Source organism: Geospiza fortis, unplaced genomic scaffold (assembly GCF_000277835.1).
Source record: "Geospiza fortis unplaced genomic scaffold, GeoFor_1.0 scaffold244, whole genome shotgun sequence".
Classification (NCBI taxonomy): Eukaryota; Metazoa; Chordata; class Aves; order Passeriformes; family Thraupidae; genus Geospiza; species Geospiza fortis.
Genome location: NW_005054370.1, coordinates 2,447,496 through 2,460,684, shown reverse-complemented (window position 1 = coordinate 2,460,684; position 13,189 = coordinate 2,447,496). Strand labels below are relative to the sequence as shown.

Below are 13,189 nucleotides of genomic sequence, written 5' to 3'. Positions count from 1 at the left end.
GTTTTCCAGGAGCCAGATTTGTCTCTGAATTGATATGCAGAGATCCTCTAGCAGGATTTGTGAAGCAATTTGTACAAAGCATCCTAATTGAAAAGCAGATCAGTGTTAATCATACAATTAACACATATGCTAGGGCACAGATTGAGCTGCAATGGTAAGGAAGTTTATTGTTAATTAATTTCTCACTGACATAATTATATGCATATGCTTCCCTCTACTATAAAGAAGTCAGTCATGGCCATGCAGCTGTCAGACTTCAATGATGGCTCTGTGCCCATGGAGGAAGCATCTTCAAACAGAACTTGTATTATACTGAAGTGTTTTGGGTTGTACAAAAATATTTAATTTATTTTTATTGCCACAGCTCTCCTAATGACCTGAGGAGTAACTGCCCTTTAGGAAATTGCAATAAAATAATCACAGAGATGTTCTGAAAGCATGATATGCTATATCTTACATCTAACCTGGGAAAACTTAACTGCAGGTAATGGGCAAAGCTTGAAGAAAATGTTTTCACTGTTGGCAGGGAAGGGGCATAAATCTGAGGGTGCTCAGTGCAAGCCCTGATGCACATTTGGAACTTTGCTGGTGAGCTGATGCCAGGGGGAACTACAGCATCTTCCCTGGCAGGTGCTTCTCTTGGAGTGCTGCTTACCTCTGAGCAGTCTGTGTGACTGAGTGGTAAGAAAAAGCTTCCAGGAACAATCCACAGCAGTTGTAACATTGCTTTATTGTCAGTCCTGCATATACCCTTCAGAACACTTAAAAAAATACATCTGGGGAATGCAGTGATCCCAACCCCTGGGCAGCCTCTGAGGCTGCACATTCCTCTGGCAGCACTAGAGCCTGAGGCCACCAGCCCCTGTAGGTATGGAATAGAGGCAGAACCCAACAAAAATCCAACAGGAAGGGCTTGTACCAGGGAATCAGGTTCAGCTTCCATATAAACATAGCAGCAGAGGTACCACAGTGTCAGTTTGAGGGTCACAGCAGAGCCCTACCCAGCTGTAATAGCAGCACTGCTCCCTGCACTGCAGACTTTTGGTGAGGCACAGGGAGCAAATATGGCTTTAGGGATTACAAGCAAAGGCTGGAAGTGTTGCAGGGGTTAATACTGAAAGAGTATCACCACTTAAATTAAAGGGCAGACAGAACTGGACAAAATCAAAGAAGTTCACATTAAAAGAAAAAGAATGTGAGTTTCTCCTCCTTTAGAAAGCAAGCACTGCCTCCATGGTAATTACAAAATGCTCCTCCCCGGCTCTTCAAACAAAAATATTCCATCCAGGAACTCAAATACTGAGTTTGTCACTGGCAGCCCTAAGCAAAGCATGAGAACTTGTAGCATATTGGTGACACTGAAATAAGAAACGGGGAGAGGGGGAGCAAGGGGAGAAGCCATTTAGAAAGCAAGGTGCCATCCCAAAGCAGAGTCCCAACTGGAAAGTCTGAGCCCTGCCCAGACTGGTGCAGGTAGCAGAGGCTGGAGACAGTGCAGAACATCCAAGGCAGCAGCCCCTAACAAAGCCAGCAGGTACAACTTCACACCTCTTGGTCCTTGAGGGTTTCAGCACCCCACTTATTGGGGAAACTCACCATGAGTTCACAAAAACTGGTTCCCTTGAATGTGTGTCACTAAGGACACAAGTGAGCAAAAATGCAGTGGAGAAAAGAAAAATAAATCTCATTGCTGCAGTCTCATGAGACCCTCCATGGCTGAGTTCTTCCACATGCCCTGGTGGTGCTGCTGCAGGAAGGAAGAGCCAACAAGCAGCAGGGATCAGCTCTCCAAGCTCTGCAGCTCCTCCCAGTCTGCCTCACTCTCACACCTGAGCCTTGTTTTGAAAAACTCCTTGATGAGTCTCTGTGCTTCCTCCTTCACTGCAAGAGAGGAAACACCATCTTTTGAGTTGATACTTAAGACATCTGCCCCTCTAAAGCCATGAACCAATGTGGCATTGCAATAACCCCAGACACACCTGTCTTGCGGGCAGGGCTCTGCTCCTGGGTCAGTAAGTGAGACAGGTGCCTGGCAAAGCCCTTGAAGAGATCCTGCAGCGTTGGGGAAGAGCAGAAAGCAGACACAGTTACCTCACCAGTCTGTTTCCATGTTTGTCTTGCCCTTAGCACAGACTGGCACAAACCATTCCTAGACTGAACACACAGAGCTGGCCCTACAGTGCTGGAGAAGGCCAGGCACACACATCCTGCCTTGCAGGGCACAGCAAGGAAACACCAGCACTGAACCTGTTCCTACTTCACAGGTGGGAGTTAAAAACGTGCCAGGGTTTAATGTGAAAATATGAACAATCACAAGGAAGTGTGGAACCAACAGATACCAACTGGTTTGTGGGAGAGGGGAGTTGCTGCACTTGGAGTCACTTAAACACATACCAAAACATAATTTGGAAATAAAAGGTGTGATCCAGATAATCTCTGCCTTCTCAGAGCCCCAGATCCCTAGAGAGATGAATTCTCCTTCTGCTAAAGAGGGCCTTGAGCTATACTCTACCTTGGAAGCAAATTTGCCGCCCTTGTAGAACGGGGTCAAATACTTGACAACGATGTCTGCAGTCTCTTTGAGGGACATGCCTTTGGTCACTGGCTGTATGGTCTTGCTGCTTCCTTCTTTATCACACTGTGCTAAGTTTGAGTCAAAAGTCACCTTCTTCTTTGTTGGACCAACACTTTTGCCCTCTGGCTGGGTCAGAATTGAAGATATTGCCACTGTCCGGAGCCGCTTTTTTGCAGGACTTTCCATATCCTGGAGAGGGGACAGAAGAAAACCAAACCTACCAATGTGGCAGCACTGTCCTTCCAAGCAGCCACCACTTTCCAAGAACACAAATCTTTGCAGCATCCTGCAGCCTCTGCCTCCTGTGAATACCCAGTAGGAATCTGTAACTCCTTTTCACCTGCTGTGCAGACACTGCTTCCCACACAAAGGGACTTTGAAAAAAAACCCTTTAAAGAATATCACATTTAGAACTACCCTGTGCTCACATTGGGGCAGCTAATTGCTAGACCCTATCCTACAGAGGAAAACTGACTGGAAAAGATTTCTCAGGATGTCTGCTGAGAACAGAATACACCCCTCAGGAAGAATCAACCACATCAGGAGAGCCACACTCCTGCTCAGTTTGAAAGAGAAAGGAAAAGGAGAGTGCAGTGTTGCAGAGACAGCTGCCAGGCAGTCTCAGCTGCCAAATACAGAAGCAGAAAATTAATGGCAAGGCAGGCTGTGAGCAGGGGTCACTTCCCAATGGTCCTGTGTGTCTCTGGCCTGTGGCTGTGCCCTTGCCATGAGAAAGCAACTCCCTAATTATAGTTAGTGACAGATCTCAGGGGGTGGGGACACTAATTCCAGGCAAATCACCAGCAAGGGTACAGTCACGAGTTGCACAGAGGAGGGAACAAAGCCCAAGGTGCTGGCACAGCCCAGAGGGCAGCAGGGAAACACCAGGAATGCAACACCACTGGGGCTCTCCTTTCTGCTGTAACTGCAGCTGGGCCTTCCCCAGGTAAATGACACCCCCAGAGAGAAATTTGGCACAAGATGAGCAGAAGAAAGAGAGGAAATCAGCATTCATTGAAGTCTTACCTCATCTGATCCTGGCCGCTTCCCACTGTCACCTTCTCCCACAACAGGCAGATCAGTTTCTGCAACATTTTCAGCAACACTAGTGGGAAAAGTAGAGAGAAGGCCAGTTGTAATCATTCCACAGTGAAAATATTTCTGCATTCAGTGTCAGTGGCCCTGAGACTGCATGGAAAAGCAAGAGTCTCCCTCACCCACCCAGAGACCTCAGACAGGTTTCCAGGACAAGGCTGGTGGGGCTCTGGATAACTCAGGGAGCAGAGAAGTGAAGATTTTACCTGGACTTCACATCCATTTCTTCCTCAAGGAATTCACATTCAGCAGCCTGTTGGGTCTTACAATTCTCCCCTTTCTCAGTTAGTGTTAGTTCTGTTTCTCTCAGTTCTTTATTCTCCTCCTGGAACTGCCCAGTCAGGTCTCCAGAGCCATCTTTATTTTCCTGAGGTGTTGGTTTCTCTTGACACACACTTTGAGAAGAAACTTGAGGTAGTGTGCTTGCAGAACAGCCATCTCCCTTTGCTATGCTGCAGCTTTGGGCTTTAGAGCCAGCTTTGGGGAGGGAGAAAAATTTGGAAATATCCTGTGATTCCTTTTTAGCTGCTTCTGCAAGCATTTGCTGCTTCTTGCTACGTTTGGACTTCTTAGCAGGGCTCTCCCCAAGGGCACTTTTTGTGTCTGGACTGGGTTGCTGCCCCTTCTTTTCTGGGTGTAGTTCTACCACTCCACTCTCACCCACTGCTTTGGTTGCAGTTTCTTCCCTCTGGAGAACAGAGTTCCTGGTGTCCAGGTCCAGACTGTAGCTGCTGTTGTCCTGCCCACTTAGACAGACATTTTTGACAGGCTTTGCATCACTCTCCTCCTGGATCTTCAGCAGTTCTGAAGCTGTCTGGAACAAGCTGGATTTCTTTGGAAATCCTGCTCCCACACGCTTGGGTTTGAACTGGGGAGACAGGAAGAAGAAATTTTGGATGTGAGATCCCTGAGTGCAGCACCATGAAAGCAGCTAAGTTTCTGCACACAATACACCAGTGTGGGCAGCTGTAAGCTCGGAGAGGCTCTAAATCTGGCTGATCATCACCCCCATCAACAGAGACATGAGGGAAATGGATTAGGTGGAAGTCCTAGGCCAGCAGTAAGAAAACAAGGCAGCATCCTTGGATAGAGTAAGATGAGAAAGAATTTATTTAAACTGTGGCCTGCACACAGATTATATTCACTAATAACAACGTGACAGACAGGAAAAAGCAATTACAATAGAAATATGGAGTTGTGGCCACAGAAAGGACTCAAATTTGTGAAAAAGCAGACAGAAAAAACACAGGAGCATTCCCTCCTGTCTATCCCAGCAGTACTCACCGAGGGAACCTGGGATGCAAGGACAAAGTCCCCTTCTGCTAAAGAATCAGATTTTGTCTCCGAATTGCTGTTACCACCTGTTCCAGACCCAATGACTGAGAACAATTCCCCTTGTTTGGAGGCTTTATTGATTTCTGCCACCTGAAAAGAGAACAGAAATATTCTCCAATGGCCAGAAATCTTTATGTATTCCTGCCATAGTACATACTAAAAGCCATAATAACAAAACAAATATCTGCCCTGGAGAGGAACCTGCCTCAGGAACAGAAACATCTTCATTGAGAATGATGGCAACCAGATAACCTAAACCAAGGCTTCTCCAATGTCAGCAGCAGCCTGAGGAATTCCCAAATCCCTGTACTGCTACAACATATCTGGATAAGCTTGCACTGCTATGTAGGTTTTCAGAGCCTGTAAAGCCAACAAAGATGTGAACTTGAGGTGATTCTGGGCCCTCCTGGAAACAAAATCACAAAGAAAGATTTGTAAGATACCCAGGGCAAAACAGAGCTTGTCCTTCACCTTTCCCACACAAACTCTGCCCTATTTGCCCTGGAGCTCCCAGGCTGCAGGGAGATGTTTGTCCCTACCTTCTTTAGCACAGCTGCCTTGTAGGAATTTGCCATTTTGCTGGTCCGGAAAGCTTCGTATTCCATTTCCACTGCACAGGCCCCAGGGTCTGACCTGAAACACAGGCTGGGGTGATTCCTGGCAAGACACACTGCTGTATCTGCAAAGGGAACACTAATCCTGAAGTATCTCCCAGAAAGTACAAAATCCACTCCCTCTGGTACAAGAATAAGTGATAACTTCCAGTTAAGTCCTAAGGCATGTAGTGGTGAGTTGATGGAGAATGGAAAGGGTGATGAAAAGGGTTTTAAATCAAGATTCTTGCCCACTGTTCCGTTTGAGAAGCACACTATCCCCATCTTGTGGGGTAGGGAAGAACTGCCACTCCTGGGATCAAGCTGATACCAGCGATCAGCCACGAATCCTCAGGTCTGATCTTCAACATCACAGCCAGAAAGATGCTGCTAAGTGAAACGACATCCTTGGACAAAATCATTTTTAAAAAGGCATTCCCTGTGTATTAATTGTGTTAATACTTCCCTGAGCACAATTAATACATATTATAATGGTAATTGTGCTCAGGGAAGAGCAGGCCCTGTGTTAAGGGACTCAGTATGCACCCCTATTTCCTCATCTCTTACCATTTTCCTTCTGCTGCTGGAGTCTTTTGGTTGTTGCTCAAAGCTTCTTCCAGCATTTTCAGGCAGTGTTCCCGGCCCTAGGAAACATGGGATACTCAGACATGCTCTACAGATGTCTCACTGCCCCTTGGACTTCCACCCCTGGAGGAGTAAGGACAGGCCAGGCAGAAGCCTTGTTGTTCTTTGCAACATCACTTACCTTCACAGTGAGCTTGGAGATCCTCCTGCTGGCAGCCTCCTTCAGGGGACAGTCTGCACCTGCCACAGGAGAGGAATTTGGGAAAGGAGCCACGGCAGGGCTGGGCTGATGGAGAACATCTCAGCTGTCACAGGGAGGTGCAGGTCCAGGACTGCCTGGCTTTCTCCTCCCTGCACTGTCACCCCAAGGAACATTGTGGTCACCCCTTCTACCTGGAGAAGCTGCACACTCCAAAAGAGGAGGCAGAAACCAAAGTGAGAATGTTTTCTCTGATTGAGAACATCTACTTTGGAGTTTAGGACTAACAGCTTTCCAAAATGTTCCCACCTCAGAAAGCCTTTCTTTAAGGCTCTTAGGAAACTCAAATCTTTTCTCCTCCTCACAATACCAACCAAAAAAATCAGGCTGGATAGAATAACCTGACTTATCAAGTGTTCTTTTGTAGCAGTGCCAGACAGGGCCCCAAGCAACACAGTTACAAACAGCAAAGGTTTTCAGCAGTTTCATTCTAGCATTACTATTATTATTATTATTATTATTATTATTATTATTATTATTATTATTATTATTATTATTATTATTATTACTATTACTATTATTATTGCTGCATAACCACTGCAGAAATAGCCAACACTACAAAGTCAGGTTAGACAGAGTTTTCTTTCTCTCTTGCTTATTTGGAAATGTTGTTCAGAAAGATGCATTCCATATCTTCACCCTGACCAAAGCTAAGCTGTGGTCCATCTCCTCCAGCCAAGTTTTCACAGCCAAAAGCTTGACCTCTGTGCCTAGGGACTGATACCTCCAGTGGTGATGCTGTACAAATTGCATGCAGCTGCAAAATATAAGACTTTCTTCTCCCAAAGAAAACCCATTATAAATCAAAGAGATATTTACTTGGAGGAACAAAATCTTCCTTTTCTGGTTCTTTGCCCTGGAAGAAAACAAAGATCAGTCAAACATTTCCATTCCAACTACACACATGCAGATCTAGAAGCACAAGAGGCATGTTTTATATCCCTGCTCTAGGGAAAATTAAAGCTGAAGTTATAAAGGCATTGAATACGTGCCAAAACTGGGCCAAGAAGACAAAGAATGAGAATCAAAGCCAAAAGTTCACCTCTGCTATAAGAATATTTGAGAGAAGCTGAATGGGAAAATCTGTTTTTACTACTACCATGGGCATTAAAACCAACAGGCTCCTTTCTTAGCACTGCAGAGAAACCAGCACATGAATAAGCTGCATTTCTTCCTATTATGGGACTGGCCCAGAATGTGGAGAACACAACAAAAGCAGAGGTACAAGAAGTGAAAGACAACAAGCAACACCGAGATGAAATAATTTACTGTCATCAGTGCCAGGAAGCCTTTATGGCTGTCAGACAAGTTCATAGGAAACCCTCTGAGCATCCCTTAAGAACTGACCCCAGCTCACCTTGCGCAGACTCATCTGTTTCTTGTAGAAGTTGTCCCACTCCCGTTTCCGACGCTCCTCGTTGTCTTCATCCCAATTCCCACTGCCCTCTTCATCATACCTGGATGAGGCAGGAAGGCAAGAGGAACAAGCTTTTCTGTAGCTGCAGCATGAACTGGGGTACAAGTCTGGGAAGCCACCCCAGTGATGCACCCCACATCCTTCCTGAACATGTCTTCACTTGGAGTTTCTCTGCCATTGCCCAAGCAGGACAGCAGTGAGTGTCCTCCAAAAATGCACAGCATTTGTTCATCCCATAAAGTAGGAGCAGTGGCTTGAACTAAGAGCTTGTAACTAGTGCCCTGAGAATGGAGGGCTCCATTTCTGCAGCTCTGCCAGATGCTCCCAGGGGGTTCAGGAGTCAGTGCCTCATGTCATGTACCCATCTGTCAGTCCCTCCTGCCCTGGGAGCAGAGATGGCAGAAAGGGCACAACATCCATTCCTCAGCCTCACTTGTTCACAGGCTGCTGCAATAAATGAAACCTCCATCTCTACTACACTGAAATGCAGCAGCTGATGCTCACCAGATGTAGCCCAGGAGTTCACTGCCTCCCACAGCTGCCAAACTTACAGGTATCACAAATCTGAGCTTTAGAGCTGCTAATTATTACAACTTCCAAGGCAAAACTACACTCAGATCATGGAAAGGTTCAATAAGCCAAGTGGCAAACACTGTTCTGTACAATAGCATTAGCTGTGGCTTCTCAGGTCCTGAGACCAAACACAGGCTTAGGTCACAAGTCCTGGTTTCCCCTGACTCAGCTGGACTTGGCCAAAGAACAAAGGTACCAATCTCAAGCTTTTTAAGGTAAAGCAGAGGGCCTGGCCAGCCTACAGCACTGTGTGTCCTGGCACAGCTTCATGGGCAGTGCCAGCAGAGAAACTTCATCCTGACACAGCCGGACGATCACTGCAACTCTGCCAGAGAACAAGGGGAAAGAGAAGTTGTCACCTCCACACTGCCAAGCATTTTACAGAATTCATCATGTTTTCCACTGCACATCTTCCTTTTGCTGTCAGCCTGATAGGAAAATGCAGCAATCTGCAGAAGAATCTGACACTGGCACTTCATAACATCCTCTGTGGTGACTAAGTCCTGTCAGTGGCCCCTGGCCTGCTGGCTCACAGACAGTTGTGTTAAATCAGGAACGAACTCTGGACCATGTCATCTTGGTCTCAAGTTTAAACATTTCTGATCCTTGTGACTATGAACTGGCTGAGCCCACTTGCTGCTTTCAAAAATTTCAGGCTAGTTTCTTGAGCCAATTACATTGTGCAGGGCAATTCTTAGCTCTGTCAAAACAGCTTTTGGTTCTCTGGAACACGAATGAGAACAAGGCTGCCAAAGTGTGTGGAAAATGAAATTCCAGCTGCTGCTGCCAGAAAGTTACAGGAGAATACCATCCACACAGAAACATGTGCTGAAAATAGGAGTGTCTGGGCCTGCAGCTGGTGGATGCTCTTTTCTCTGATGGCTCCTGTGAGATGAGTGTAACCTGTCTGGTACAGACCTGCTGAAGCCTTTGAGGCCTCTCCTCCCGCCCTCGTAGAGCTCTGGGTCGTTGCTATCCCAGGAGGATCCCGTGGGCCTGATGGAGGTTTTACTCCAGCTGTTGCTACAGCGTTCCAGTTCCTCCAGTTGCCTTTTCACTGCCCCTGGGTTCTTGCAGAAGTCACAGCACTTGTTGCAAGGTGGGGTGGCGTCACCGAAGTACTTCGCGATGGCAGCGTGGCGACAGCTTGGAAACACAAGGCAAAATCATCTGGTCATCACTTCTATCCACAAAAACGCCACCCTCCAAATGCAGGGTGTCTTTAGATAAAGATTTGAGTCCTGTTTTTTCACAGAGAATGTCTATTCCAGCAGGAGTCACAGGGATTAATCCCTGGAGCAGAATTCAGGCTCTGTTCCTGGCACCTTCCTTAAAGTCTCTTTGGCTTCCCTTCCCCATATGTAAAAAGCCATCAATGTTAATCTCTTCTGCTAAACCCTTCCAGATCTTTGAGACCTGCAAAAGGAGCAGCTGATGAAATGTACAGTTATTAATTCTGTATCACTGGCTAAATATATTCCATGTCCTGTCAGGTTGGCTGTAGGTAAAGAGGTCCCATTGATTACTACACCTCAGAGAACACCTCACATTGAAGAACATCTCACATTTAAGATTCTAGGTTTATTATTTGTGATTTGAAGGTGAAGAAATATATATTTGAAGACACAGGAATGTAAAGAAAATCCCAGGAATACAGTCCAAAGTGAGGTCACAAGGGAGTACCATTCAGATAACACAGCCTGGATCTTGATGGGCTCACATGCTCCAGATCAGCACCCAAAGTTTGGGTAGAGTCCTACATGCATGAAAACCAGCTCATTTGCTCACACAGGATTGCACAACCAGTTTACCAGGATTAGCAAACCAGCCACGAGAAGATTACTAGATTCTTCCAGAAATTTTCAAAATATTTTTGGCAGGCATCAGTGTTTTGGGGTACATAAAAAAGAATTTGGTGACAATATGCTCACTAGCAATACAGGCAGGAAATAATTTCTCTTCTAAAACACTCCCTAACTTAAACCAGGGAACACACTGATTTTGCAAAAAATGATCAGGCAGTTACTTTACCCCCTCCCCTTTTTTTTTTTAAGAAAGCAGAATCGAGAGGAGCTTTTTAAAACTAAAGTTTCTCAGCAGAGGTGGTTGGTTGTGTGTTAATCAAAAAGCTGACAATAAATATATGAAAACATTCACTTCACTGGGCATTTAGAGATCAAATCCAGCAGCCAAGTGGGAACAAAAGTTATTTTTAAGAGAAAATTATTTTACTACAAGGAAGAACAAAGTGGAATTTTTTATTCTCCACCAAGGTGTGCCCTAGTGGGCTTCCCAACTTCATCTGCAAAAAGTGGGTCACAGAGGGGAAAAGTAAGAGAGCAAGCACCTCAGTTACTCTTATTCTAAACCCTTTAAGGCATGTCAGAACTTGACAGAGATCTAACAAACACAGTTTTCTTCTTCACTTGCGTCTGTGTGTGTCTGGAGGGAACACAACTGCATGTTGTGAACCAAACAACTGCATGATGAACCAAAGCATCACAAACAAACCCCAGAGGGGCTGCAGGGGCTGCTGGCTCACTCCTTCCCACGGCCTGGGAGACGGATCTGGAAGGCAGCACAGCAGCAGGGCACAGGCTGCTGTCCCCAGCAGTGACCTGAGTGTGCTGAAGTGGCAGGGAGCTGGCAGTGCTCAGGTAAGGGGCTGCAGCAGGGTGTCTGCACTGTGCAGGGCACCAAAGCCTGGAGAGGCTCTGACAAAGCTGCCATTCTATCCCCCTGCAGAGCCACACTGACTCACTCTGCTCCTGCACTCAAAGAGCTCCTTTCACACGGAGGGCAAGGCTGGGGGACCAAGATGGGGGCAACACATTCGATACCCTTGTCCTGCCTCTCCAAAAGAACCACTGGTGCTGCCTGGCTTGCCAGTGCAACGTGACTATAGAAATGTCAGCGAGCTGCAAGTCAGCTTTTTGTTTCCCCCAAAGAAAACAGGCAGCATTCTCATTAGTCCCTGTCTCTTCCCCTCGCACGCACTGATCTGTATTAGAGTTAACTGAGGCATTCAGTGAGGGACAAGCCCTCTCCCCACTCCCACAGCTCACCAGGCTTATGCTGGGGAGGGACAGCCACACACACCTCTGTCCTCTGGCCCAGGGGAGGGCTTTGGTGGAGGCAGAGATCAGCTGTGAGCTCACTGGAATTTAGAGTTTCAGTTTCTAACCCATCAGGCTTGTAAAGCCAAGCCCTTCCCACCCAGCCTACTGTAATACTGTAATTGCTTTTTTCTTCCTGAAAAATTACCCAGACTGGGGCCACAGCCCCACTTCAGCCAACGGTGCTCAGGAGTTGGGCCATAACAGAAATTCAGTTGCAAAACTAAAATTGCAATCCCATAATTAGGGTCAAAAGACAAAAAATGAAGTTACCAACAGGGATGCTGGCGTTAATCACTGGATTAATACTTAACACAAGAGCTCTTGAAAGACAGTTGGTTATGCATTAACATGTGAGGGGAAAGTTTCCCCTGTCACACCAACACCTGACTAATGCCCACGAGATGGAGATGATTTACATAAATTAATGGTAGTTTGTATTATTATACATGTCCTAAAATTATTGCATCTTCTAAATATGCCACTGTATTATTTGTCTCCCTTCGCCCTTCAAAAGAGTACGTATGAGCTGACCACTGGTCTCATGTCTAAACAAAATCATTGTGTCATTTCAGACATTCCCTCCCCCCTCATCTGACATTATGGAATGGGATGAAGAGCAAATAACAAAGAGGTTTATTAACACATTTTTGTCTGTGGCAATGCATTTCAGGAAAGTACTAAACTGACCACAAAGCTGCCTGCACTTGTGTAGCTTTGGTAGTCCTTGTTTTTATACACCACAAAAAATAAGAGCGCTATTCCTGCAATTAGGAGAAGGAGATGGACAGCCAGAGAAGAAGCAAAGTCATATATCCCAAAAGAAGCTCTGTCTCTCCCAAAAACCAGAAAAAAGCATTCCCTTGTAGAAGCCAGAGGGTCCAGAGCCTCAGCAGAAAAATGCTCCCTGAATTAAACAACTCAGCAAGTCTTGGAATAATGTGAAGTGAAAGGGTTAAAAAAGATAAAAATCATATGAGGGCAAATTAGTTATGCAGTTGTCAAGTGAAAGCCATTTAATGAGCTTTATCAAATAGAAGAGCAAGTCATGAGGCTGATGAGAACTTCTAATTTTGCACCTGTCTGAAGGACTGTGTCCTTTCATCATCACCCGAGCTTCACCCTCTGAGACAAGACAGTGCCAGTCAGCTGTCCCCAGAATACGAGAAGCGAAAAGCTCAGCATCAAGAGAGTAAATGACTTGGCCAAGGGCACGGAGCAAATTCACCATCCCAGCATCAAATTCACTGCCCCAGCAATGTCCCTGCTGCCCTGCTCGAGGCAGGTCTCTCACAGAGCTGCTCTGTCCTTGTGAGCACTTGCTCTCCCTTTCAATGAACACAGGGGAAGGAGAAAAGCTCCTTCTCCTGAGAGCCGCAAGGAAACCGGGCAGCAGACAGGAAAGTTATTCGCTTTAACATCGCCCCAAACTATCGCAGCCAGAAAATCCATTCAAGTCTCACGGCAGAAAAAGGCGTCATTAAAAGGTAAAGAAGAAACTCCTCTCTCGGAGGAGATGCACAGAGGAAGCCAGCAACAAGTGCCGGCCCTCGGGCGGCCCGGGGAGCTGGCACCGGCTCTGGCTCAGCCTGCGGTGACTCCTCTCCCTCCCTCTTTGGCACACATGTAACACGAAACTTC

General features: G+C 46.3%; 1 protein-coding gene across 1 annotated transcript in view; it reads right to left on the bottom strand.

Moving 5' to 3' along the window:
• Positions 1 to 711: 711 nt before the first annotated feature.
• Positions 712 to 13,189, bottom strand: part of RECQL5 (RecQ like helicase 5) — a 36,284-nt gene continuing 23,806 nt past the window's right edge. The window contains exons 8-19 of the mRNA XM_031059918.1: positions 9,351 to 9,578; positions 7,800 to 7,899; positions 7,262 to 7,298; positions 6,365 to 6,423; positions 6,166 to 6,242; positions 5,545 to 5,638; positions 4,955 to 5,095; positions 3,877 to 4,538; positions 3,602 to 3,680; positions 2,513 to 2,764; positions 1,980 to 2,052; positions 712 to 1,881 (exon numbers count right to left, since the gene is read on the bottom strand). Of these exons, the coding sequence (XP_030915778.1) occupies positions 1,781 to 1,881; positions 1,980 to 2,052; positions 2,513 to 2,764; positions 3,602 to 3,680; positions 3,877 to 4,538; positions 4,955 to 5,095; positions 5,545 to 5,638; positions 6,166 to 6,242; positions 6,365 to 6,423; positions 7,262 to 7,298; positions 7,800 to 7,899; positions 9,351 to 9,578 (1,903 nt within the window). The 3' untranslated portion in view covers positions 712 to 1,780. The remainder of the gene's footprint in view (positions 1,882 to 1,979; positions 2,053 to 2,512; positions 2,765 to 3,601; positions 3,681 to 3,876; positions 4,539 to 4,954; positions 5,096 to 5,544; positions 5,639 to 6,165; positions 6,243 to 6,364; positions 6,424 to 7,261; positions 7,299 to 7,799; positions 7,900 to 9,350; positions 9,579 to 13,189) is intronic.